The following is a 27,756-nucleotide window of genomic DNA, read 5'->3' on the forward strand; positions in this document are numbered from 1 at the left end:
ACTGTCCGTTTCTTGGACGTAGCTCAGAACTGAAGGAGCCTGAAGGTTTATGAAAGAGGCGGGGGGAAAGGCCATTAAATGGAGCAATAAAACGGCGGCCCATTGCCGGTCTGAAAAGCGTGCTGATTATTTAAATTCTAAAGGACGCAGTGCATTTCATATGCCAAGATGTGTAAGCAATATTAACTGCTTCTCTCCTTCAAAAAATAGTCACTCTTTTCTAATTTTGAACGTGTGCTTAATCAGAGTAGGTTGGATTGCAAGAAATGAAAGTGGTTGCTGCAAGTTGAAAGAATTAGAACTTTAAAAAGGGAAGTGAGTTACTGGAGCTTAAGATAGTAGCATCCAGCCCTTGACTCGAGCCACCTGAAAGTCAAGGAATCTGGCAGGGCCCTGTTGTTTTGGGGCCTGTGGTGGAATATGAGCTGAGAGCAGCATTTATCTGTAAACACAACAGTTCCTATTTTTTCCCCAAAATGGTCAGACTGCATTTGAAGAGTGGGAGGTTTCAGCGGGTTCACGTACATCACTATTGCTGCAGATTTGGCCATCAAAAGTTTTTTTCTCCTACAATGCTCAGGAACATGGTAAATAACAGGGTAACAGAGGTGGGTAGGGGTGGGTGGCTGGGTCTTTGTAACTTTTATAACATTCTAAATATTTAGCTGTTCCCTGGGCTACAATCTTTGGGCTTTTCTAATGAGAAAATAAAAGTCAGACACTTCATTATAGTGGTATAGTGCTTTTGTTTCCTGTTGATAAGATCCTTAGGAGTACTGGCAGAGTGAGAAGCATTTGGATGTGAGAACTCTAGTTTCTTCTTGAAGTTCTTTTATTGACTCACATGGCTGTGTGGGTGCTCTTAAAGCCAAAGATTAGGTCCAGTTCCCCTCTTCAGAATTAGCTGTACAACAAGGAGAAACTGGTCCACAGACTGTTTTCTAACTGGTTGCTAAAAATAATAAGATGGACACATTAAGTACCTGTAAGCCGGGTCCACAGCAATGTATCTCACAAACTCTGTGCAACAGATGCAGGTGAAGAAACTGAGGTGCAGAGAGTGAAATCACTTGCCCAGTAGCTAGTACAAAGTAGGAGCAAGGTATAACCTCAGGCGGTGAGGCTGCACTGCATCCCACAAATGGACCTAAGTTGAATTGGGGATGGTGGTGGTGAGAGGGAAGCAAGGAAAAGTGGTAAACTTACTGCTATTGATGAAATAACTTGCTTACAGCCCACCAATGACGAAATAGTACTTAACATTGATATAAGAAGGAAAGGATGTAGCCACAAACATAGGGATAAAAGAGTGCAGATATTTGAGGAGGTATTAGATGTTGTAATGAGTTCATTTTGGAAAATCTGAATGGGAAGAGTAAAAAGAAACAAAACCAAACCACAAGGAACATTATGTAAGTTAAGCATTAGGCTCACCTCCTGGCTGAAATACCTCTTGATTATTTACATCAAAGCATCTGAGTAGGTTAAAAGGATCAGGCATTTCCCCATCTGAATAATTCGAAAGTTTAAACTGCAGTTAGTCTGCAATGTGAAACGTTGATACCTTTTCATATACCTTGCAGTTTGCTTTGCAGCCAGTTGTGCAGATGTTTTTGTTCTCCATTTTTTCTTTCAAGTTCGTGTGTGTGTGTATATGCACATGTACGTTGAAAGTAAAATCTGCTCTTTGAATAATTCAAATCAGAACAGAAAATCCTTTCAAGATACCGTTCTTATCAGGCAGGGAAAGTTCTTCATGTTCTAAATGAATTACTCTGGCTCTTGCATTGAGACCCGTGAAAGTCATTTGGGGTTGACAATGGTATCGCTTTAAACAAAGTGATTGTCTTTTGGAGGGAATTGGCGTCTTTTCTTTAGGAATGAGAAGTGGAATGGCTGCTTAGAAAAAAAAGAGATAGATGAACTCCACAGAAAGATCAGCAGTCTTTTTCTTCAAAATATTTTCAAGTGAGGAAGATCAGAGTGTTGGTATTACAGGGAGGAAGGAGAGTGGGCAGAGAGAAAGATAAAAAAGAAACCTTTAATCCAATGGTGTGCAACCAACTGACTTCCAGAGGTGGGGGAATATCACATGGCTTTTCAACTCATTTATAAAGATATCATGGAAACTCTGTCTGATTTCTTCACAAGCAGCTCTTAGAAAACAAACCAAAATGAAACAAGCACCAAAGATGAACAACAGAAAAAACAGCCAAAATAAAAGTAGGCCTGAAGTTAGGTTTCTAGGTCAAGCTGTCTTTGGCTACATTTCATTAAGGAGTCTCTGCAAGGCCAGTGTCTATCTTGTTTACTATTGGTTTGATTTTTTAAAACAAAACACATTGCATTTGCAGGCTGTCAACCAGAAGTGCATGCAGTTGTTTTTTTTTTTGTTTTTTTTTTCATTTTTGCTGTTTTAAGTTTGTACATAGCTCAATTGATGAGTGCAATTAAGGCTTGAAGTCAGTGATGTGAATGACGTAACTCCTGTGCTTCCTTACAATTGTCTTGGTGTCTGTGGTTCTGAGATGATTGCTAATGAGGATAAGCCAAATACACCACTGAAACCGTCACCCATTCAACTTTGAGATTTCTGAATTGGATGTAGTTTAAGGCACATGGTGTGGTAAATCTATTTAACAGACTCTAAGGCCTGTTCAAGTTGTTGTGTATGATTCAAGTGTTTTATTCTTTATTCAACAAATTTCTTAAGCACCTGCTATGTACTAAGGTGTATTCCAGGTGCTCAGGATATAGCAATGAAGAAATCATCCTGTTCCCAAGAGGCTTACATCCTAGTTAGTGGGAGGTAGCCAATATAAATAAATAAGTAAGTATTACAGTATTAGAGGTAGTAAAGGCTATGGAGAAAAAGAAAACTGGTTAAGCGGGGAACTGAAAATAACAAGTGGAGAAATTAGATCCCTTGTGCATTGCTAGTGGGAATGTAAAATGGTGAAGCTGCTGTGGAAAATAGCATGGCAGTTACTAAAAAAAATTAAACATAAAACTACTTTATGTCCCAACAATTCCACTTGAAGGTATATATTTTAAAAAATTGAAAATAGGGACGTGAGCAGATATTTGTACACCTGTGTCAGTAGAAGCATTATCACAGTAGCCGAAAGGTAGAAACAACCCAAGTCTATTGATGAATGAGTAGATAAACAAAAGGTGAAATATACGTACAATGGAATATTATTCAGCCTTAAAAAGGGAATTCTGACACATGCTACAATGTGAATGAACCTTGAAAACATGCTAAACGAAACAAGCCAGAAACAAAAGGATGCATAATTTTATGATTTTTCTTACAGAGGCATCTAGAGTAGTCAGATCCCTGCAGACAGTAGTAGAATGGTGGTTGCTGGGGGAGAGAGAAGACAGGAAGGGGGAGTTAGTGTTTATTGAGGATAGAATTTCAGTTTGGAAAGATGAAAAAATTCTGGAAATGGATGGTGGTGATGTCGCACAACAGTGTGAACGTACTTAGTGCCACTGAGTTATAACATTTCAAAGTGGTATATTATGTTATGTATATTTTACGGTAATTTTAAAACAACAAAACATGATGAGGGGTATTAAGGGAGTACTCAGGTGGGGATTAGATCTTTACTACATGACATCTCAGCACAGATCTGAAGGAGGCAAACGAGTTAGCCCTATAGATATCAGGGAAAAAGTGTATTTCAAATGTCAGAGCAGCAAGTACAGAGGCCCTGAGATAGGAGTGGGTGTGACATGTTGGAGGTAGGAGAAGAAGGCCAGGGGAGAGTGCTCCGAGTTCAGGAGGGAGAGGGAGTCAAGGTCCAGACCTGTAGGGACCAGATTTTGCAGGTCAACAGTGGTTTATCTGAGGACTTGTAAACTCTCACAGAATTCTCAGTGTGGTTTTCAACATCACAAAACTACATTGTCCTTTCCGAAGAGGCTCTGGTAAGGTTGGCAGGATCATATACCAGATGGGAACTCGATAGGGGGTAAAACCCAGATTTCTGGACTGTCTGGTTAATGACAGGACTTACCTGGGATTGTAACTCACTTCAGTAGAAAAGGAAAGTTTGACAAATAGGTGAACATACAGTTGACTTGAAGAGCAAATTCTAAGAACTCAATGATAATCATGGAGTTTCAGCACAAACCTTCTATGTCCTACCGCCACCCTGCGGTGTATCCCGTGTCATTTTAAGAGATATTTACAAGGAGGACTAATATTCTGCTCTCCAGCATCCTTGGGGAATTAGAAGCTTCACATCAGTGATTCTCCCTAATAAGTGAAGTGGACCCCTGCGTATGTGCAAACTTAAAGCAAACCTCAAATTTTATTACTTAATACATAAGATAGTCATATTCATGTAGCACACACCCTGGACTCCGCTACTCAGGAGACTGAGGCAGGAGAATTTCTTGAGCCCAGGGGTTTGAGGCTGTAGTGCACTATGATTGCATCTGTGATAGCTACTGTACTCCAGCCTGTGCAACATAGCAAGACCCCATCTCTATTTAAAAACATTTTTTAAGGAGAAAAAGATAGCATATTCATTGTAGTGCAACATTAGGAAATAAAGATGAGCAATGAAACAAAACAAAGCAATTCCAACTATTCGAGATTAGGGTTTCAGGCTTTTCCTCTAAGCATGTATATGTAAAATGTATGTATATATTTAAATTTCATAAAAAGGGACTTATCTAGTACCACTCATTTGGTAAATCACCTTTTATACATCTCGAACATCTTTTCTAAATGTGTCTACCCCTTTGATGGCCTTTCATTTTTACTGAGTCTATGTTTATACTTCCTAGATATATATACATATGTACATAGATATTTGTAAAAAATGCATATAATAATTTTACACATAAACATATTTAACAGTTTGAATTAGGATCCAAATAGGGTAAATACGTTACAAATGGTTGATATCCACTAATCTCTGTATTTCTTCTACAAATCTTTTTTCCGTGCATTTTGTTGTTGTTGTTATTGAAGAAACTGGGTGATACACATCTCCACAGTTTAGACTTTGCTGACTGCATCAGTGCAACGTGGTTTAACATGTTTCTCTATCCCCTTGGTCTACTATAATTTGGTAGTTAGATGTAGAGGCTTGGTCAAAGTTAGGTTCTTTTCTTTTTTAAATTGAGAAGGGGTCTCACTATGTTGCCTAGGCTGGCCTTGGACTCCTGGTCTCAAGCAGTCTTCCTGCCCTAGCCTTCCCAGTAGCTGGGACTCCAGTAAGTCTACTCTGTAAACTTTGCTTAGTTGGGTGTAAGATGTTGGATGTCTACTCTTGTTATATTAGCACCCCTTGATGCTCACTACCCGAATCCATTAGTTCTTTAGTCTGTGAGAAATGGGCTGGTAAAGTTCTTGAGATTTTGACACAGCCCTTGTAGTCTGTGCTAGCTTTTTTGATTTCTATATAACAAGATGTTCTAGGCTCATCTTCTCTATTTCTTGTCCCAGACCAAGAATCAGCCTTTTCTTCAAGGAGCCTTTGCTCTTTTAAGAGGGGAATTTTTTTAATTTTGTTTTTTCGAGACAGGGTCTTACTCTGCTGCCCAGGCTGGAGTGCAGTGGCACGATTTCAGCTCGCTGAAACTTCTGCCTCTTGGGCTCAAGCTATCCTCCCACCTCAGCCTCCTGAGTAGCTGGGACTACAGGCATTCACCACCACATCTGGCTAATCTTTTGTGTTTTTTGCAGAGATGGGTCTTGCCATGTTGTCCAGGCTGGTCTCAAACACCTAGACTCAGGCAGTCTTCCCACTTCAACCTCCCAAAGTGTTGGGATTACAGGCACGAGACATCACGCCTGGCCAAAATGGTATTTGGAGATCTCCACTTAGGACCAAGATCATCCTCATCTTACAGACGAGAAAACAAATTAAAATGAAGAAAACTTAAAATTTGAATTTCCTAGGTGAAAGCATTTCCAAAATGCTATTGACCTATCCTTGCCTTTTTGCAAAGAATTCTGAACATAATCTAAGCTTTTTAAAAAAATTGGTTTTGGGTTTAGCCTTCGTGTCCTGAGGCTGAGACATCGTTGTTCTCCCCAGATGGGCAGGAATGTTACTCTTGTTCTGTATACATGTTTTTCAAACTCTGTGACAACCCACGAAGAGGTTGTTAAATTAATTTAGTGGGCCTTGATGAACTTTTTATTTTTAGTTTTTGAGACAGGGTCTTGCTCTGTTGCCAAGGCTAGAGTACAGTGGCATGATCTTGGCTCACTGCAGCCTCAACCTCCCAGGCACAAGCGATCCTCTCACCTTGGCCTCCTGAGTAGTTGGGACCACCAGTGTGCCCCACCACTCCTGGCTAAATAATTTTTTTTTTTTTTTTTTTGTAGAGATTGTGTCTCCCTATATTGCCCAGGTTGGCCTTGAACTTCTGGGCTCAAACGATCCTCTTGCCTTGGCCTCCCAAAGTGCTGGGACTGGAGGTGTGAGTCACCAGGCCCGGCCAAACTTTTTTTTTAATGACATAACCTAGAATAGAAAACATGGAAGTGTATTGCATGGATACTTAAGAAGAACTATGTACGTCACAACAAAATTCTTTGTCTCACATGCACAATGAACATTGGTTTGTAAGCTCAATATTTTCCTTACTCTGAGCTGCTGTCAAAAGTTTGAGAAACACTATACTACATCTTTGCCACTCCAAGTGTGGTCCCCAGACCAGCGTTACTGACATTAACTGGGAACTTGCTAGCAATTGCAGGCTCTCAGACCCTACCCCACATTCAATGAATGAGAACCTACATTTTTGCAAGATCCTCAAGTGATTTACACACACGTGAAAATATGAGAAGATCTGCATTGGAGGATGCCTATTCCTGTGCTTTTTCAGTCCTTGTCATTTAGTGGTTCCTTTGCTTTTTCATGGCTAGCTCTCACTTGTTGAAGCTGAAGCGGACCTTTGTACTTTTCCCCTGCAGTCTTATTTTTAGTGAATTGGAAAGGTAGGCTAATCACCAACCTGAGGTGAGAGTAAGTAGCTCTCGCATGGTTCCCTCTCCGACAAACATGGGAACTTCCATGCTTATGTTTGGGGATGCTTTTATTGGCTCTTCAGATGAAGACAGAAAGAGACCAGAAGGTACATGTACCCCTACTTAGAGTTGTGCAGTCACTGCTGTTCACCTGCTGTCATGGGACACTGAGGAATTTATGTTTCATCATACTTTCTGACCTGTCCCATCAGCATAACTTCTGGACTGCTTGATATAATGCAGCTCATCAGAAGAAGGTGAACATAAGAAGAATATCACTAGCCTCCAAGTTTCTTGCTGTTCATTTTCATTTCAGAAGGAGCTTTATCTGGGAAATGATTTTCTTTTGCAAGAACAGCTTAAAAGCATCCCAGGCACATATTTCTGAACAGAAAAAGCTGATATGACACCCAGACAATGGACGTTCATTTGTTTGCCTTGTTGTGTGTGTGTATATTCTGCCTCATGTGTCCCTCCCCACCCTCCTCTGTCCACCTCGCCAAATCCTTCTATTCCTTAGGGCCCAGCCCAAATGCTTCCTCCTCTGGGAAGCTTTTTCTGATACTTGAAAATCTGTCATTCGAAACTCCAGGGCCCTGAAACCTATTTTCCTTATGGGCCTTTTGTTTTTTTAACTCATAAGAATACCTGGCACACAGGAAGTGCTTACACAATTAAGTAATTTGTATATGTTTTTTTCTCCCTTTGAAGGCTGCTTGGAAAAACTGATTTTCTATATCCCTCTTCTTTTTTTTTCTTTGAGAAGGAGTCTCGCTCTGTCACCAGGCTAGAGTGCAGTGGCGTGATCTCGGCTCACTGCAACCTCTGCCTGCCGGGTTCAAGCGATTCTCCTGCCTCAGCCTCCTGAGTAGCTGGGACTACAGGCACGTGCCACTATGCCCAGCTAATTTTTTGTATTTTTAGTAGAGATGGGATTTCACCATGTTGACCAGGATGGTCTTGATCTCTTGACCTCGTGACCTGCCCACCTTGGCCTCCCAAAGTGCTGGGATTACAGGCGTGATCCACTGCACCTGGCCCCTGTACCCCTCTCCTGATTAAATATTTCTTAAACTGGCATCTTTCTTTGAAAAGCCTTACAGTCAGGCATTGTGGCTCATGCCTGTAATCCCAGCACTTTGGGAGGCCAAGAGGGGTGGATGACCTCAGATCAGGAGTTTGAGACCAGCCTGGCCAACATGGTGAAACTCCATCTCTACTAAAAATACAAAAAAAATTAGCTGGGCATGATGACGGACACCTGTTGTCCCAGCTACTTGGGAGGCTGAGGCAGGAGAATTACTTGAACTCAGGAGGTGGAGGTTGCAGTGAGCTGAGATGGCACCACTGCACTTCAGCCTGGGTGGCAGAGTGAGACTCCATCTCAATAAAAAAAAAAAAAAAAAGAAAAGCCCTTTATTGCAGAGGGTGATGTGAAGACTGTGAAGAGATACATTAAGCATTTCCTTTTGATAGTTTTTGAGGTGTTGTTCAGTACAACTCTAGAGGACATTCGTCTTGGGAAACTGTTGAGTATTCATAAAAGGGAGTGGAAAAATCAGGTAGTGAAACCAAGCTGCTCTCAGGTCATAATGGTGTTGCCCTGGTGAGCCACAGGATAGGGACTCCGCAGTACCGAGTGTTGACTGCTTCTTGGGTAAGGGGCAAAACATGGAACATCTGTGCATCTGTTTCCTCTTCTGTAGAATAGGTGTAAAAATAAAAATACCTGCTTCGGGTCATTGCTGCCGAGTTGTCTAAAAACAAATGTTTGCAGAAGGCCTTACAGATAAAAAACAAAGCAAAACCTATCTATGTCCTAGAGCAGTGGTTCTCAATGGGGAGAGGGAGGGTGATTTTGTCCTCCAGGGGACATTTGGTATCATCTGGAGACATTTTGGTGGTTCTGTCTGGCAGGCAGGGGTGGGGTGCTACTGGCATTTTGTGAACAGAGGCCAGGGATGCTGCTCAACAGTGCACTGGACAGCCCCCCGACCCCAATACACACACACACACACACACACACAACGGAGAGCTCTCTGCCCCAGAATGTCAGTAGTGAACAGGTTGAGAAACCCTGTCCTTGAGTGAATTTTTCAGGCTTGGTGAGACTTTTATCCCTCTCTGAGGATATTGACCTAACTAGATTTGCTGTTTTTTTGAGGTTTGGGCTGTGTGGGCAGAGGGTTGTCTTTTCAGGCTGGGACTGACTTCAACTTTTTAACAAAATAAGAACCCTCCCCCTCTCGCCCCCTCCCAAAAACCCAAAAACCAAAAAAACACTGGCCTTGGTATCTGGAGCCCTGTGGTCTAGCTTTGGCCACTCGTCGGGTGTGTGACCTCCAAGAAATCACTGGGCCTCAGGTTTGTTTTTTCTACCCGTAAAATAAGGAGTTTTAGCTAAATGCTCTCCACTCACCAAATCTGCAGCTCTCTGCCTTGGAAATGTTGAGCTTTGGGTTGGCTTCTCTTACTTTGGCCTTGAAGAGTAGAAGCCATGAGACCGAATGTCAGAGTGGGCATCTTTTTTGAGAAATAACTGTAGATACTGTACCTGGTTGGGGAAAAGGTTACTTAGCAGTCATGTCTGAAAAAGTGAGTAGGTTAATTTTTGTGTGTGTATGTGTGTGTGGCAGGGGGAATGGAGAATGGGCAACATTGTATTATACTAGAGAATCATTCCTCCGAACTTCAGATTTACAGCTGCTATTTCTGGGATGTCATGAAGGGCCTTGCTTAAAGTTGAAACTTCTGAGTTGGTGACTTCCTTTGGGACTGCCTGAAAACGAAAGCAGAATACGATTTTCTATGCTCCCAGAGAAGTGCTTTTTGCAAAAGAATAAATTATCTGATGATGGGGACATGCTGCATTTCTGAGGACGATCTGATTAGCAGCTAGTGGGACAAGAAGGCAAGGAGGGGGAGCTGTGTGAAAATGTGTGGGGAGGAGGGTGGCATTGTGTCCAAGTCAAAAATGTGCTGTTCATCCTCATTTCACAATAAAGATGATATCGCCAAGCATCTTTGCTCAAAGGAAGTCCAAAATTAACCCTGAGAGTGCCCAGGAACAGAAGCAGAGACTGTTGTAAAGGGAGCCTTTTTCTCCCCCTTGAACAAGTCAACCGTAAACGTGTTAGGTTTTCTCTACCCCGTATTTACAGCCATATTACCATATATGTACCTGGGTGAGGACATCGCAGGGAGACTTGTGCTTACTCTGGAGGGAGTTTCCTTGGCCTCTTGCCAGGAGATTGATCAAATGCCAGCAGCTCTTCCTTTTCCTGGGCATACTCCTTTTTTTCCTGTGAAAGACCTCATGGTTTGCTGGGCTCGGCCCATCGTTAACCTGCCCTGCTGGGTACTGCTTGACCTAAAAAGTGAAACGGTGCTTTTTTGTCTTCATCCTTATCTACGGTTCTGAGGGGCCAACCGCCTTAAGGCCTTTTGGCTCGGCAGGTGCTTTGAGCAAAAGCCCTGTGTGTAAGCCCCTCTCTTTGCACCTAACTTTAAAGGAAGCTTTTTTTTTTCTTTTTTTTTTGAGAAGGAGTTTTCCTCTGTCACCCAGGCTGGAGTGTAGTGGCATGATCTCAGCCCACTGCAACCTCTACCTCCCAGGTTCAAGCAATTCTCCTGCCTTGGCCTCCTAAGTAGCTGGGACTACAGGCACAAGCCACCATGCCTGGCTAATTTTTGTATATTTAGTAAAGATGGGGTTTCGTTATGTTGGCCAGGCTGGTTTTGAACTCCTGACCTCAAGTGATCCACCCACCTCAGCCTCCCAAAGTGTTGGGGTGACAGGTGTGAGTCACTGTGCCTGGCCTTGAGGAAGCTCTTTGATTTTTATTATTTTTTAAAGCAAGCAGCAAGAAAACCAGCACCAAAGGACTTTGGCAAGGGGCTTTTGTCTTTTAGGAGGTGGAGGTAGTGTGGATATACCAAGAAAGAACGGGGAAGGCTGATGGATTTGTTGTTGGCTACATTTTTTAGCAGAAGAATGTCCAAATGCAGGTGCTTTGGGGCCAGGTGGCAAAGCTTGGCGACTGGAGATAGACGCAAAGGGTGCTGTGTGAGTGAGATGCTGGCATTCACTCCTCACCTGGCTGTGCTTTGCTGGTTCTGGTTTTATTAGGAGTAGTGGGGAAAACATTCTGTTGGAGTTGGCATTGACATGTCCAGGTCAGTGCATCTCATGTGTCCCTTTTGTATATTCACTTGTCATTTGAACTTTGCTGTTTTGGCAGAGCTGATCCTCTGCTGATTATAAGCCTAAGAAGTTTAGAAAGAGTAGTTTATGAGAATAGAAAATAGAACAGATTTGAAAGTAGAATTACGACAGCGAATAGGAATGCTTCCTGTGTCCCCCTTTCTATTTTCTTTTTCACAATTAATTGTCAACATAACTATGAGATAAGCGCTCATTATCCCCATTCTGCAGATGAATAAATTGAGGGCCAGATAAGGGAAGTAACTTGATTGAGGTTACAAACTTCCCATTACATTTAGAATAGAAGGCCAACTTTTTACCCTGGCTTGTGAAGTCCTACTGGCTCTGTCTTCTCTACCCTGCCTTTAACCTCTACTTTCTTCCTTTCCCCATTAATGCTGCAGACATTGGGCTGGCTTTCTGTTTCTGGAATTTGCTAAGCTCTTTTCTGCTTTACAGCCTTTGTACTAGCTGTTTGCTCTACCTAAAATGCTCTTCCGCCTGATTTTTTTTTTTGCATGACTGCCTCTATCTTGACTTTCAGGTCTTCGCTTAAACGTCTCATCTCGTTTCTTCTGACCAGCCAAAATTGCATTGTCACTTAATCATATCACCCAGTTTTAATTGTTTGCATGTACTCATCACTATCTGATTTGTTTTGCTTATTTCATCTGTTTCCTGTCTGTCTGCCCTCACTAGAATATAGGTATCATGGGAGCAGGGAGCTTATACGTCTTGCTTTGATCTGTATCCCCAGTACCTAGTGTAGTGGTGGCGTATAGTAGGTATCAATACATATGTTCTATAAGAAGAAAGATTTAAGTTTCAAATCGAGCAGTTCACTTTCTAGAGCCCTGGCTGTTCAGTTGTATATTTTACATTTTCTTCCTGTTAATATATAAAGTTTCCAAACTTATACAGTGAGAGTCCTAAGCATACAGTCGATGCCAGGGCAACTCTTAAAGAAAAGTTTATGGCAACAGTTTTCAAACTTCTGGCTCTCAGGAGCTCTTTACATGCCTAAAAACAATTCAGGACCCTAAAGAACTTCTATTGATGTGAGTTACATCTGTCTATATTTACCATGTTAGAAATTAACACTGAGAAAATGAACACTGAAAAAATATTTTTAAAAACCCATTACACATTAACCTATTGACATATTTTTAATGAACAATAAGAATATTTTCCCAAACAAAAATTTTGTGAGAAGAGTAGCTTTTTTTTTTTTGCGAATCACTTTGAGATCTGGCTTCATAGAACATAGTTGGATTCACAGATCTTATATCTGTTTCTGTCTTCAGTCTGTTGTTACATCATGTGCCTTGCAGCCTCTGGAAAACTTCACTGTACATGTGTGAGAGACTGAGTGAAAATGAAAATAATGCCTCGATGTTATTGTGAAAATAGTTTTGACCTTGAAGTTTCCCTGACTCTTGGGCCACCATTGAGGGCCACCAGCTCCTAGAGTACATAGGTAATTTGAAATGTGGGGTTGTGGCATGGAACATTAGAGAGAGGGAGAAATTGAAGGCTTAAGAGACAGAGTGCAACTGACCATCTCTAAGTCTAGGTATTGTATCAGATCTTCCTGTTCAGAAATAAATGCACGGGGATACTTTTCAGTTGTTTTTGTAACAAAGCAAAATAGTTGTTTTGCTTCCTAGTTAAAGCTCCTTCTGAAATGCAAAGGAAAGCTGCGAATGTGGAAGCTAGTGGTACTTGTCTTACGTTCATCTTTTTCTTAGGAGCAAGATTATACCAAGCAGTCCAGAAGCTCTGCAGTGGGATGGGTCATTAAAAAATTATAAAGCATAGGTTCCTCTCTGTGTCTGAGAATAGCAGCTTCAAGTGTAACTTCCTTTGTAACTGTTAGTCTCCAACCCTTACTTGGTTCTTTTTGTAGCTTTTGGCCTCAGATGAAGTTGTGTCCTACAATAGAAATTAGATTGATGCCTATTGCTCTTAGGTTCTGTCATAACTGGTGTTTAAGGAACCAGGGTAGAAGCTTTTAATAATAGATGAGCTATATTCTGTGCTAGCCAGCTTTGCTGTTTAAGGAGGTTAAATGATTACAAATTCAGGTCTCTGGGGAGTATGTGTCTTGGGTCAGTGATATATAAGATTTTCACTGTTAAGGTAATTGTGTGGTAAAATACAGAGGAGCTTGGTCATCAGGAAATTAAAGGTGCACTGTGGGGAGGAGGTGAGGGGGTGCAGGCATGGCAGGGGATCCGAAGTACCTGATTCTCATGCTTAGAAGGGTCTCATTTAAGGTCAGACTGTCAGTGGGACTGCCCTGCCTCCCTATTACTGAAAGTCAGACTGTTCCGCCCCAGTAGCCAGGCGACTTCATCTTAATTAAATATAGGAGGCTTGCCTTTGTGTCTTGGTGAAAACTGGCAGGTCTGTGGTTTTGGCGTCCCTTAACTAGAATAGAGTCAGTTTCTCATTTCCTCCCAAGCCTGTCCACCCTTGAGGATTAAGTGATCCCTTAGGTAACTTCTTGGTTAATGAAGTATTCTACTTTAGCCTCAGTTTCGGGAGTTGTTAACTTTTAAATTCGGAATTCTGTGTAGGTGAAAATCGAGCTGTTTTTTTGTTTTTTTTTTTTTTTGTTTTTTTTTTTTTTTTAAATGAATGTAATGCAATTAGTTAAGTGTGTGCAGGAGAAATAATAGATGGAAAAATTTCAATAAATGAGTTTTCTGCCACAGTCAAATGAGTGAGTTTTCTATCATACTAAAAGCTTTTAGAAAAAAAAAAAAATTCCAAACCTATCTTGAGCTGCTGCTTAAAATTAAATGAACATATTTCTTTTTTAGTGAGGCTGTGCTTTGGCCTGTTTTAACACCAAAGTGGAAGAGGTTCTAAATATTGAATTACTATCCCTTTGAAGAGGTTTCTACCACCCCCACTGCCAGCAGGGGACCTAGATTGATGTTAGAAGGCGGGGGAGTTGAGTTGAGGTCTGGCCAGCTTGGGTATTGTGAGTTTGGGTACTGAAAAACAACAGTACTTTGGAGATGCTGTCCAAGTATCAGCCACCTCGTGGGCTTACAGAGGATTAAAACATTTCTGGGATCCTTGTTTCTCCAGATGCATTTCCTACAGTATTGACCAGGTAAGCAACATTCATCAAGTAGAGGAATCATACGACAGAGGTGAATGAAGACTATGAAGGAACAAAAACGAATGTTTTCATTTCAGACTCATTCAGACATACAGAAAATGAGCATAAAGGGCCAAGTATTGTGTTGACCATTTTATGTGAATTATTTGGTTTACTCCTTACAATGACCCTGAGAAATATGAAAGGTTGCCCCCTTTTTTACAGATAAGAGAGCTGAGGTTCAGAGAAGTTATGGAAGTTGCTTAAGGACACACAGCTGGTAATTTATGAGGTTAGAATTCAGACTCACATGTTCTGAGTCTGTTTCCAAGTGTACACTCTTGTCAGTACTCCAAGCCATTTTGGACATGTGGAGGGGATGGTCAATGGGGATAAAAGTTACAGTATCTTTCCAGGGATAAAAGTTAGATATTTTGTTTCTTGCTTCCAAATTTCTCATAGAAATCTATTGAAAAGGGCCAGGTAGGCTTCTGTTCTTCTTGATCCAACACTGTAAATTTGGCTTTAATTTGTTTTGGAAAACAGTCACCTAAAAAACAAACCGGGTGTGGTGGCTCATGCCTGTAATTTCAGCACTTTGAGACACTGAAGCAGGAGGATTACTTGAGGCCAGAGTTCAAGACCAACCTGGGCACCACCACGGTGAGACCTTGTCTCTACAAAAATAAGAATGAAAAATTTAGCCAGACGTGGTGGTATGCACCGGTAGCCCTAGCTACTCAGGAGGCTGAGGTGGGAGGATCACCTGAGCCTGGCAGGTCAAGGCTACAGTGAGCTATGATTGCACCACTGCATTCCAGCCTGGGTGACAGGGTGAGACCATGACTCTAAAACAAAACCAGTATAAACTCTTCTAGGCAGCAGCAAAGATGGCACTAAAGTGACGTTGAACCCATATTTGACTGCTTGCTGTATCCCAGGTACTACCAGGTACTAGGATGCAACAGGGAAGAAGACAACTAAGGTTCTTGCCCTCATGAGTTTGCAGCCTAGTGGAGAAGACAAACAAGTGAATAAGCAATGTTAGGACAGTGGTAGTAGACCCAGGTTGCTATATAGAAGAGTATGTTGGAAACATATAACCCAGATTTGGGAGGTCAGAGAGGGCTTCCCAGAGGTGGAGACATCAAACTGGGACTGTGAAGGTGAGTGGCAGTTAGCCACAAGTGGTGGTGGGGGAGGGAGGGAAATACCTCAGGCTGCAGAGACAGCATGTGCAAAGGCCCGGGGAACAGAGCATGGTGAGGGGCCTGGAAAAAAATCATTATGTCTGGAGTATGGAGAGCAGGGGGAAAGGTAGGCAGGGCTAGATCATGAAGAGCTCCAAAGAGATGTTGGAAGCTTTTAGGCGGGGAAATGATATGGTCTGATTTATGTTTCTAAAATATCATGTGGGATGTTGTATGCAGAATAGATTGAGGAGGAAAGACAGATTCAGAGAAATGAGTAGGAAGGCCTTAGGGAGTCCAGTTGAGAAATGATACTGGCTGAGACTGGTTAGCAGGGGCAGGGGGAGCTAGAAGATTCAAGAGAGATAGTAAAGCTTAAAGTCAGCAAAAATTGATGCTGGATTAGACTTTTTCATTAATTTATTCAACAGATATTTACTGAATATCTACTATGTGCTAGGCATTGGTGTTTGGAATACAGTTGTATATAAAACACATCACACACAGATCTCTAGAATACAGCTTGTGCCTTGTAGGGTGTCAGACAGGAATTGCACAAATAAATGTGAACTTGTAACTGAGATGAAGGCTGGGAAGGAGAGATCCATGGTGCAGAGTTTGTAAGAGTAGAATTTAACTTCATCTGAGGGGATGGGGAAGATTTTCTGGTGGAAATGGTAGTTGAATTTAGAGCTGGAGGGTGACTTGGCTATAATTAGAGCAAGGGGTGGGGTAGGGATGAGAGTGTTGTGGGCTTGAGAAAACAACACAGGCAAAGGCCCTGTGGCAGGGAACATGAGAGAGCGAAGACTGGAGGAGCCACCAGGCTTTGCTGGTGGTCACTGAGAAATGGCTATGAAGGAGGAACAGATTGGGCAGGCAGGTAAATTGTTTTTGGTACATTGAGATGCCGTGAGCCGCCAGGAGCAAAACTCTAGTTGCTGTGGGTCATGAGAGACAGATTTGGGAATCCTCGTCATGTAACAGTGACTGGAGCCAGCAGAGTGGACGAGAAGACCAGGAAAGGTATAGAGAAGGTAGAGAGCAATACAGATTCTGAAGGGCAGCTCTGGCTTCTCTTCCCCAAAGAGATCTCTCTGCATTTGTTTTTTTCTTTATTTGCACCTTTCTTGGGAATAGAATCAAATCCTCCCTGCCCCCCCTTTTTTAATGCACAGCTCTGGGAGCAGTTTCAATACAGGGCAAAGGGAAACTCAGCCAGAGGGTGGTGTGAGGCTCAACAAAGCTGCCACAGCCCCTCTGCAAGAGTATCTCCCAGAGGCAGTGATCTACTTTTCTTTGCCTTGGCCAAAGTCACCCTGGAAGAACCCTGTTTTAACAGGTGATTCCACCCATCAGAATGGTGGCGGGTGGCAGTGGCGGTTTAATAGTAATAACATATATTGATGGCACGCCTACTTCATGCCTGATGCTTTGCTGAGTGTTTTGTAAACACCATCTTGCTGAACCTCATGCCAGCTTGCTGAGGTAGGTGCTCTTATTTCCCCCATTTTACAGCTGGGAAAAGCGAGGCTTAGGGAAGTTCTGGAACTTGCCTGAAGTTCTTCAGTGAGTAAGTGGCAGAGCTGAGGTTTGAACCTGGGCACTTTGACTCTGGAGCCTCCGTTCCTGCCTGCTGTGGGCTGAGAGGTGCTCTTCACGTCATGCTGCATCAGGAATTGTGGGGAGGATGGTGATGCTTTGTGAAAAGAAGCAAAGCCTTAAGGAGAAATAATCTAGATAGCATTCACATATGCAGAGGTCTTAGATGCGTCAGAGGACAGATAAATAGCAAAAGTTCTGGCAGGCAGCTGTCCTTTGTGGGGCTAAGGGAGGGGACAGGAGTAATTGTTTTATTGTTTTCATAGGCAGGGTCTTGTTCTGTTGCCCAGGCTGGGCTGCAGTGGTACGATCACAGCTCACTGCAGCCTGGAGCTCCTGGGCCCAAGTGATCCTCCCAAGTAGTTGGGATTACAGATGTGTGCCACCATGCCCTGCTAATGTGTTTTTGTTTTTATTTTTATTTTTTGTAGATATGGGTCTGGCTGGTCTCAAACTCCTTGCTGCAAGCCATCCTCCTGTCTTGGCTGTTTAAAATGTGATGATAGGCATGAGCCACTGTGCCTGGTTTAGGAGTAATTGTTTGAACAAGGCTGTTTGAACATAGAGTAGTCTCTATTGCCCAGTGAGACCATCCATAGGCAGCATGATGGGGAGATTCCATTATTGGGCAGGAGGTGGAATTACATGCTTTACAGGGTTCCTTCCAACTTTTATTCTGTGATTCTGTGTTTTTTGAAAGGCTAGAATGCTCTGTGGCTGTGAGTTGAGTGTAATTCACTATTGTTCACCTTTTTTCATCAGGGGAATTAGGAAGGATAAATTATCTTCCCTGAAGTAAAATCTGTCATCGTGGTTCATATAGGAGTTCATTTGTTATGATACACATATGGCTTTTTAAACAGGGGATCCTTTACTGAGTTTAAATTTTGACGCCCTGGAATCTTTCAGAATTCCACTTTGTCTTTCATGGAAGAAAAATAAAAATAACGAGCATAGAGCAGTTTCAAGTATGTCAGCCACTGTACCAGGTGCTTTTCAAGCATTATTTCATCCATTCCTCACCACAGCCTCTTGAAGTGAGTATTATCCCCATTTAACAGAGGAGGAAATGAAAGCAGAGAGGTGGCTATGGGCTCCTAATAATAAGCTAAATAATAATAATAATAAGAAGAAGAACTTAGGGACAGAGAGCCAGGGTGGAGCGCGGGAGCTGAGTGCCTAAGCCTGCCCTTGTGTATGTCAGGCATGGCTTGTCAGCAGAGCCCCGGGTGTCCATAAGCGTTTGAAGTTCCGCAGCTCCATGGCAGGTTGGCGCCAGCTCTGTTTTCTCTGAGGTGGTCCTTGTCATGGTGTGAGTGACACAGGAGCCCTGAGTGCAGCTGCTAGAAGTTCACAGGCACAAATGGTCCATGATCAGATAAAAAGGCGGGCTCTCCCACCCAGCTCTGAACAACAGGAAGTCTTCCAGAAGATTGCTCCTAGGCCCATCACTTCTGGGCTGACTTTCCACCTCCACCCCTCCAGGCCACAGAGGCCTGTTCTGTTGACTTTCCCGACCTTTGTTTTTCCTTCCAGGACATCACTGATAATTGCACTAAAACCTATCCTCCTCCCCCCATCTTCTTCCTCCACTTCACTAAGGGGAGGCCAGAGGAGATCTCCAGAGGTTTCTAACTAGACCAGCAAGCTTTCTGCCCGGTCTTTTGTGAGGGGAATTATCACATGAGACCCCTGGGGAAGGATCTGTCCTCCCCCACTTTTTGGTTGTTTTTAATTAGTACCCCTGGCAGATTGCCCAGAGGATCATTAGCTGTGGTGGGTGGACGGGCCTGTGATTTCAGGGGGAGATGTAAAATGTAGCTAAAGGTTACTTGTTCAGTTATCTCGGCCACTTAATAAGTATCTTGGTTAGAAGATGCTTATTTTTTTTCTGACTTCTGAAAGTATTACAGAGCCATGGTAGAAAAATTAGAAAACAGAATTGTGCATAAGAATTGTGCATCAGTTCTCTGTAATCATCTGGAGTATAAGAACATTTAACTTTTTAACCTATGTTCCCAGGATCGCTGTTGATAAACACCTCCACTGAAGAGTCAGATAGACCTAGGTCCCGTGCAGTGGCTCATGGCTGTCATCCCAGCACTTTGGGAGGCTGAGGTGGGCAGATCACTTGAAGCCAGGAGTTCAAGACCAACCTGGCCAACATGGCAAAACCCCATCACTACAAAAAATACAAAAATTTAGCCAGGCTTTGTGGTGGGTGCCTGTAATCCCAGCTACTCAGGAGGCTGAGGCAGGAGAATCGCTTGAACCTGGGAGGTAGAGGTTGCAGTGAGCTGAGATCGCATCACTGCACTCCAGCCTGGGCAACACAGCAAGACTCCATCTCAAAAAAAAACGTCAGATAGACCTGGGTTATAACAACCCTGGTCCTCCTGCTTGCTAATTATATGTGACGTGGGCATCTTACCTCTCTGTATTACACCTCAGTGTCTTCAACAACAAAATGGCAATAATGGTAGGTGCCTACTTCCTGCTGTGGTCATGAGGATTCACTAAGAGAACGTTTGTAAAGCACTCAGCACAATGGTGGGCATGAGAAATCCTTGATAAATGCCAGCTATTATTATCAGAAAAGAAAATAATGCAGAACTGTGCTGTAGGAATGCAATGTCCAGACATCTATTGCAATGATCAGCTGCAAGCAACATGGGGTACATCATGCTTTGTCACTTGAGGACACTGAATCGTCTGCTTCTTCCCATTAAGAGCCTGGAATCGTTCAGCAAGGTATCCAGGTGGTGGTGATAGTTCACAAGACAGCAGGCATTTTCTGGCCTAGTCTCTACTGGGGCTGAATGCTTATCTGAAGGGTGATCCTGAAAGGAGAGCCTTAGTCGCACTAGACAAGGCCCTAGTCCTCTTGCCGGAGCACATACCTGTTCTCCTGCATTTGGAAATTCCCTGGTGTCCTTTCGGGAGGCCAGGGTGTACAGACACAAATTTGGTCTGGCTCAAAATTCAAACAAATGGTCTTCTAATAATTGATCTTAGAAGTATGCTGACTTCCTGACCCTTTAAGATAAAGTTTTACAATATAAGCACAGAGGGAAATATTAATCTCCCTTGATGTGTTCCATTTGTGCCACTTTTCTGGATGCTATTTAAAACATTGGTTTGCCTTTAGGTATAAAATATGTAGTTATGAAGAATTAAACAATGACGGACATGATTCCAGAGAGAGGTACTTGGCAAACTGTCCTTCTGCACATTATTTGTGTGTCTTCCCTCAAGGTCTAGAGATACTGGCTCTTTCGTTTGAGAGTTTATTCTGTGTTCTCAGTTGCTGTCTCCCTCTGTAAATAAGTTCATGTTTAATGAAATGCTCTTTATCTCCACTGCAATATCTGGGTTGTTGGAGGGGAGGGAAGGGGATGACAAATTAGCTTTTCCCTGCAGCTTCTCACAAGCAGTGAACTGAGGTTCTTTAACATGAGTTTGCTTTCAATAGCTGACATTGCTGCTAAGGTAGGAGGTTGCTTCCTGAAGTGTCATGCTGATCATTGCTGCATAATTCTTCCTGAAAGAAAACTTGGCACCCAGAAAGCAATTGAAGGAGACACAATACTGTTCCACACCATTACAACTCTTGTGACTGTGTGGGGTAAATGGCTTCTGGAAGGGGAAGTTGAGTAAATTGATGGATAAAGGTGTCTGGGGTTGGAGGAGGGGTTTTGGGAAAACCTGGGTTGCCCTGGGCATCTCCACACCAGGTGCCTGAGGAAACACGGGGTGATTAGCTGCAGTCCACACCAGCACCCAGTCTTCCCACATAACTGACATTTATTTTTTAAATGTCAATTTAGCTTTCTACAATTGGTTCCCACTCCTCAATATTTATGGCCCTGTTGAAAGCTGTTTCTAGGAGTCACATCAGTATTTTTGTTGATATTTATATGTGTTTGTGTGTTTAATGGTTTCTGGGCTATGTACAGATTTCCTGAGACTTAAGAGCTTTTTGTAAGACTGCCTCTCAATAGCTGTGTGTTCCTGGGCAGTGAACCTTATTATTTTTACCCAAATACTGAAGGATCTGGGCCAGGTTCTGTCTAAAGGGTTTTCGTCCTCTGGAAGTGTTTCTTGGTGAAGGATGAGAAGGAAAGACATTTAAGTAGCATTTGGGTGAAGTGCATACAGTTGTGGAATTCTTAAAAGTCCTAAAGGGCTGCTGGAAATTTGTGGTATTTATTACCAGGTTTCCTTTTATTAATGTCATTTTGTTGGTTTGGTACCTTAGCCCAGGCACTGTGGCCTTGCCAGAAGCAAGTTTTTATACCAGGTGTTTCCTTCTGACTTAACATTCCCTGAGGCAAATTGAATATGTTAATGTTTCATAAGTCAGACTTTCCAAGTAACTCCCTAATCACTGCAACGTTCTTGGCTGAGTTCCCTGCAGGCTTTCTACTCACTGCAGTTTTTATTATCAAGGGTCCTCAACTTGTAGAATCTGATTCAGGCATGGTTTTGTTAGAAACAAATGTTACTGTGGTTGGAATATCCTGAAATTAAATAATATACGGGGAAAAAATGTTGTTGCATATGTCTTTACTTGGCTCATTGAATTGCCTGCCTGTCAAACTCTTATTTAAATTTGGCTTTTAAGTAAGGCGCTTTGGAAAATTGAGCTAAGCCAACTCTTAGTGACTTTTTCCCCCTCTGAGCATTTCTTTTCTTCTAACAATGTTGCATATTTTACTTTGTCTAGGATTTTCAAGAAAGACATGTCTGACAAAATGTCTAGCTTCCTGCATATTGGAGACATTTGTTCTCTGTACGCGGAGGGATCGACAAATGGATTTATTAGCACCTTGGGGTAAGAGCATGCAATTTCTTGTGTGGCAGGATTTGTTTAAGACATCATAACATCAGCTTAAAACTGATTTTTCTAACATACGAACATTACCATTTTACTTGGCTTTCTAAGTGCGGTTGAAATCACAAACGCCAAATCCCATATTAGCCAAGTTTAACCTCTCATACAAAAACACAATTTTCTGTATATTTCTGAAAGAGTAAAACCTCATTATTTAGGACACTATTCTGAGTTTATTAAAATTTGCTCTTCCTTTCTATATAAAAGGGAGTGCCTTTATTCCACTATGGAGTACAGTTTAAATGGAATAAAGTGTAAGGATGAATATTTACAGAGCCCAAAGAAGTGCTTTTTAGTTTTGTAACGGCTCTTCTTTTCAAATAGTGACTCCTTTATAATATAAGCAAAGACCAAACCTCCTGGGCTGCCTATCTTTTTTCTTTGAAGCAGACATTTCCTACTTTACATTGCTGTATACGTTTGAAAATTATAAATTGCATAAAGTTCTGTAAATCAGATTTTTGTTCTTTTGTGCTTTTTTCCCAATCTTTATACAACTTTTAAGGGTATAAATATATTTCATAATGTACTCATTTGATTATCTTCTCCCTTCTCCTCCTACGCCTATTGTCTAGAAGAGGAAATGAGAGGTGAAATAGTCCCAAAGGCAGACAGAAGCAGAATGGAGAATCAAGATGGTTAACTCCAAAATAGTTACGAATGGTCTACATTGTCTTTGTGTAGAAAGGAGTAGTGAGGCCCCCCGGGTGGCACTGTTGAATCTGGCAAGAGCTGGTCTCAAATAAATTGGGGGAAGGAAGACCAGCAGCTTCTCCAAGAACCTCATTTTTACAGCAGCCAGACCTTCCTTTTAATTACAGCTATTATTTAAAGCATGCTTGTTTTCTGGTATTTGTGCAGAACGAGTATTTCTAGGCTGTCATGCAGGTTACTCCACACTCAGGGAGCAAATTATTATAGATACAGAATTATAGCTCAATTAGACTTGTGCTCCCACTGTAGAGAGATTTTGTTTCAAATGCCATCTAGTGAAAAGAAGTCATCCATGACTGCCTGATCACCAGATCCAGTGACTTTCTACATTTGACCTCTCTCCGTTATGGACCTACCCTTAACAATTTATCTTCTCTGGCTTTTGGCAAAGAGGCCTCCTTCTGCCCTGCCTCTGACTGTCCCTCCTTTCTTCATGGTTGGCTCCTTCCTCTTTTCATCGTCTGTGGTTGACTCTTTTACCCTCTTCTTATTTTCAGCAATGACAGCAACAGTAATAAATGGAAAGCACTACATGAGCCCAGTGGGTATTTGCTGTGTGCTAGGCATTATGCTAAATACTGTGCCTACATCTTCCTTAATTCTTACACAACTGTCTATGGTGAACACTCTCATCATTACCATTTGTGGAGGCAAAAGTTTTGAGCTTCAGAGAGGCAAAGTCACTTGCCCAAGATTTCACAGCTCAGAAAATTCCAGACTGCAAGGCTAGGGCTGCCAACAGTTGCTCTCTGCAGGCCAGCTTCTCTCTTTCCGGCTTCCTTGTCTGCCCACAGCTCTCCCTCCTCCTTGGCTGTGCACAGCCTCTATCTGGATGCCGGGTTAAACCTCAACCCACTCTATGCCCATGTTTCCCCTGGGGGTCTTGATTTCCCAGTCACCCAGGTACCTCCTGAGCCCCTGAGATCTTAGTACCTTCTTTCTCTTCCAGGGCATCCCTTCTTGAAAATCATATGAATTGCTTTTTAAGTGTTTTCCTCAAACATTGCAAACAAATTAATGGTGAGTCCCTCCTGCCCTTTTAAAGTGAGGAGGGCTGCTTTTTGAACTTTGGGCTGCTAATACTTTATTGAGATGAATACTTTATTTTCTCAGTTGCTTGCACATATTTGAGGATAGCAGTGTAAAAATGGGGTTAGAAAGAAAGTTTGACAACCTTTCTGTCTTTAATATTTTTAGCATTTATGGAGGACCTGTTGTGGACTACAATGAGTGACTGCCAGTTGTTAATGGGACTCACTGTGTAGCACTCCAGCCCCATCCCTTTTGTATAGATGGTGATTACCTCCAAATGGCTTCATCTACTGATTAAACTTTAGAACTCCAATAGGATCTTGGAGGGCAAGTGTGTATGTGTGCACGTTACTCAGTGGCATGCTTCTGAATTGCCTTTTTAGCTTGTTAAAAATAAAGGTTCAGTTTGGTGCAGTAGCTAACACCTATAATCCCAGCTACTTGGGAGGCTGAGATGGGAGGATCCTTTGAGGCCAGGAGTTCAAGACCAGCTTTTAAGACCAGCCTGGGCATCATAGCAAGAACCCTGCCTCTTTAAAAAAACAAGGCGGGGGGATTCTTGGGCCTCATCCTGTAGCACAGCTTTAGTAAGCTGGGTTGACAGAGTCCTGGTGTCAGTATATTTGCAAACAATGAGTCTGATGAACATCCCCCTCGTTAAGAATCCCTGAGACCAACTTTCATTTTACAGATGAAAAAACTGAGACCAGTAGGGGTAAAATGCCATAGTCATGATCATGCCACTAGTAGGTGGCAGAGTGCCATCTACAATTCATTTGTCTTTTGAGCTTGACTGGGGCTCCTCTTACCACTTCCTCCCCATTTGAGAACTTGATGATTTATTTATTTATTTTTTTTCTTGAGACGGAGTCTCGCTGTGTCGCCAGGCTGGAGTGCAGTGGCGTGATCTCGGCTCGCTGCACCCTCCGCCTCCTGCCTCCTGGGTTCAAGCGATTCTCCTGCCTCAGCCTCACGTGTAGCTGGGACTATAAGCACTCACCACCACGCCCAGCTAATTTTTGAATTTCTAGTAGAGACAGGGTTTTGCCACGTTGGCCAGAATGGTCTCGATCTGTTGACCTCGTGATCTTCCCGTTTCAGCCTCCCAAAGTGCTGGGATTACAGGTGTGAGCCACCACGCCTGGCCATGAGAACTTGATTATTTATTAACCTAGCCCTACCTTGGATTCTGAGCTCACCCTGTCAAGCATTATGTTAGCTCTGGGGGCATTACTGTACTTACACTCACAGGAGCTCAGGGTGGGGGTTTTATATATGTATATTCTGCTCTTGATTTTTACATGAGAACTCAGGCCATTGGCTACACTGTCCCTCTTGTTGATACAGTGAGGTCTTGTGTTGTGAAGCTGAAGGAGGCAAACTGCTGGTGGGGTACCATGGATACTTCGATTTACCTACCAAGTAGATACTGAGCTGCCAGCCTTGGGCATCTTCTGGCCTTCATGGAGCTGGTAGCCTGATGCACCTTTGGAGTCTCAGTCAGTGAGGTTGGGAGGACGGAGAAGGAGAGGCAGAGAGTGTCTGAAGCAGGAAAGGCCTGGGGGGCTTTGTGGAGAAGGTGGGGCTCTTAATCTGAGTCCTGAAAGACAGGCAGGACTTTAGGAGGCAAAAGGGAATCTTGGAGAATAGAACAGTAAGGGTAAAGGCTGAATATTTAATGGTACCTTGCATTTGGGATAAGAGGAGGCAGCACAGATGAATGGAGGAACCCTGGAAAACCATAGCATGTTAGCTGGGAACAAGTGCAAGTTCTGTGGTCACTTGGAAGATTAGCCAGTTCTATCAGTACCAGTTTTAGGAGCTTGGACAAGTTGTGTAACTTCTCAGAGTCTCAGTTCCCTCATCTGTTCAAAAATATATTTTTAAGTGGTTCTTCTAAAAGAATTGTGCAAGTTAGACTTAACAGTCAGGATTTCAAATACTGAGTCTTTATGTAATGTCGGCTTATTTATTTGTAATTTTTTTGTGCTTTCCCCACTAGTTGCTTTTGATGCTCCAGAGTCCTTTCATATCTTCATGAGTGTGCGCTCATGGTTCTCTCCACCTGGAAACGCTCCCCTCTAGCCTCTCACATCTATTTCCACTCTTCCAGTAGTTCCATTAGAACTTCCTCTGTCTGCAGCTTCTCAGATGACCTCAGGCACAGTTTGCTTCTGGCTGTTATTTTTTTTATTCCTTCTCTTACAGCCCTTAGATTATATTCTCCTTATCAGTTTGTTCTTAAGGCTCCTGCACTAGCCTTGAGCTCCCAAAGGGCAAGGGCCTGACTCATCTTCACTGGGCACAAAGTCAGCTCCTCAGCTACCCTTAGTTGAATGCAACTGCCCCTTGCTGTGTCTCACGACTTCAGCCACCTTGCATGCTATACTCAAATCTCCCATGGACGTGGTTATGGGAAAGGAGCCACAGAAAACAGTAGCTTAATGTGTCCTTCACAGAACAGAACCCTGGGCTTTTGGATTAGGTTTAGATCCATGCATAGGAAGTCTCTAGTGTAAAGAGTTCCTGGCAGGAGAATATGGTAGTCTAAATGTTGCACAGGAAAAGCCCTGGGATATCTGATTTTTGCATGGTGCTAAGAGTTTCATTTTCATACACTTAACTTGACAGAGCATTTATCTGTCTTCTTTACAGCCTGGTTGATGATCGTTGTGTTGTACAGCCAGAAACCGGGGACCTTAACAATCCACCTAAGAAATTCAGAGGTAAGCTTTCCTGGAGTGGTCACCTTGACTCACTTGAAAATTCATGAAGTGTGTTGTTGGTGTGTGCGTGTGTGTGTGTGTGTGTCGTGTGTGTTTATTAGCAAGATAGGCTTAGTATGTTTTTTTCGGAGTATGATTTCAGTTCTCAGCTTTACAACTTCTTGAAAAATACATACATAAATTTAGTATCAAGATTGTGATGTCTTTCACTGGGTCCTTAATTTGTCTATTGAATATGTATTGACAAGTGCTAATTCGGTTTAAAGTCTTACATTTGTATGGATATTTCTTCAAACAAATAGGATTTATGGATCCAGTCACAGGGAATATTCATTATTTTAGCGGATCTCACTGTCCCTTTGGGGATGCTGATATTCTTAGATACCTTCTTTAAGGAGGTGTGTAATGATACCTCACTGAACGTCTCACTGGAATGAAATGTTCTTAATTATTGCGCTTGTTTTTTGAGTTAAAAGACGTAGGCAGGCTGGGCGCAGTGGCTCATGCCTGTAATCCCAGCACTTTAGGAGGCTGGGGTGGGCAGATTGCTTGAGACTGGGAATTCGAGACCAGCCTGGGCAACATGGTGAAACCCTGTCTCTACTAAAAATACAGAAATTAGCTGGGTGTGGTAGCATGCACCCGTAGTTCCAGCTACTCAGGAGGCTGAGGTTGGGAGGATCACCTGAGCCTGGGAGTTCCAGGCTGCAGTGAACCGAGATCTCACCACTGTACTCCAGCCTGGACGACAGAGTGATACACTGTCTCAAACACAAAAACAAAGAAAAGGCATAGGCAGGGCAGCTTTTCTACCCAAATTAGTTTTTTCTTTAGGCCTCCTGAATTTGGTATCTTTCTCCAAAGGTAACTGAGTTTACTGTAGGAGGTCTTTGAAGTACACTTGGTGTCTTATATGATAAACAGTGGTTTTTCTTTTCTGTTCTTGTGGTTGGTGGTCCTCAGCTCTAGCCACATATTAGGATTATCTGAGGGAGCTTTTAAATTAAATAGATGCTTGGGGCTCCACTGTAGAGCTTAGGACTAAGGGATCCACTGGAGAGCCCTAAGCATCTATTTAATAATTAAATTATTTATCAGTTAAGCTCAACTCTGGAATTAGGGCTGATTCTTTACAGCCAGGGTGGAAAACCACTGGGTTAGGTATTTGACTGATGGCCTCAGTCCCAAAGGGCTCAAATCTTGCCATTTGCAGATTATATAATTCGAGTTCTAAGTTCTTATTGTTTAGTGGTTTAGAAACTGTTTGACTTTTTTGGATAAA

At 42.6% G+C, this 27,756-nt stretch overlaps 1 protein-coding gene across 1 annotated transcript in view; it reads left to right on the forward strand.

Annotated features, from left to right (window-relative positions):
• Positions 1–27,756, forward strand: part of ITPR1 (inositol 1,4,5-trisphosphate receptor type 1) — a 355,422-nt gene that overhangs the window by 1,336 nt on the left and 326,330 nt on the right. The window contains exons 3-4 of the mRNA XM_077993346.1: positions 21,835–21,942; positions 26,404–26,474. Of these exons, the coding sequence (XP_077849472.1) occupies positions 21,851–21,942; positions 26,404–26,474 (163 nt within the window). The 5' untranslated portion in view covers positions 21,835–21,850. The remainder of the gene's footprint in view (positions 1–21,834; positions 21,943–26,403; positions 26,475–27,756) is intronic.

The sequence above is a fragment of the Macaca mulatta genome, chromosome 2, assembly GCF_049350105.2.
Source record: "Macaca mulatta isolate MMU2019108-1 chromosome 2, T2T-MMU8v2.0, whole genome shotgun sequence".
Classification (NCBI taxonomy): domain Eukaryota; kingdom Metazoa; phylum Chordata; class Mammalia; order Primates; family Cercopithecidae; genus Macaca; species Macaca mulatta.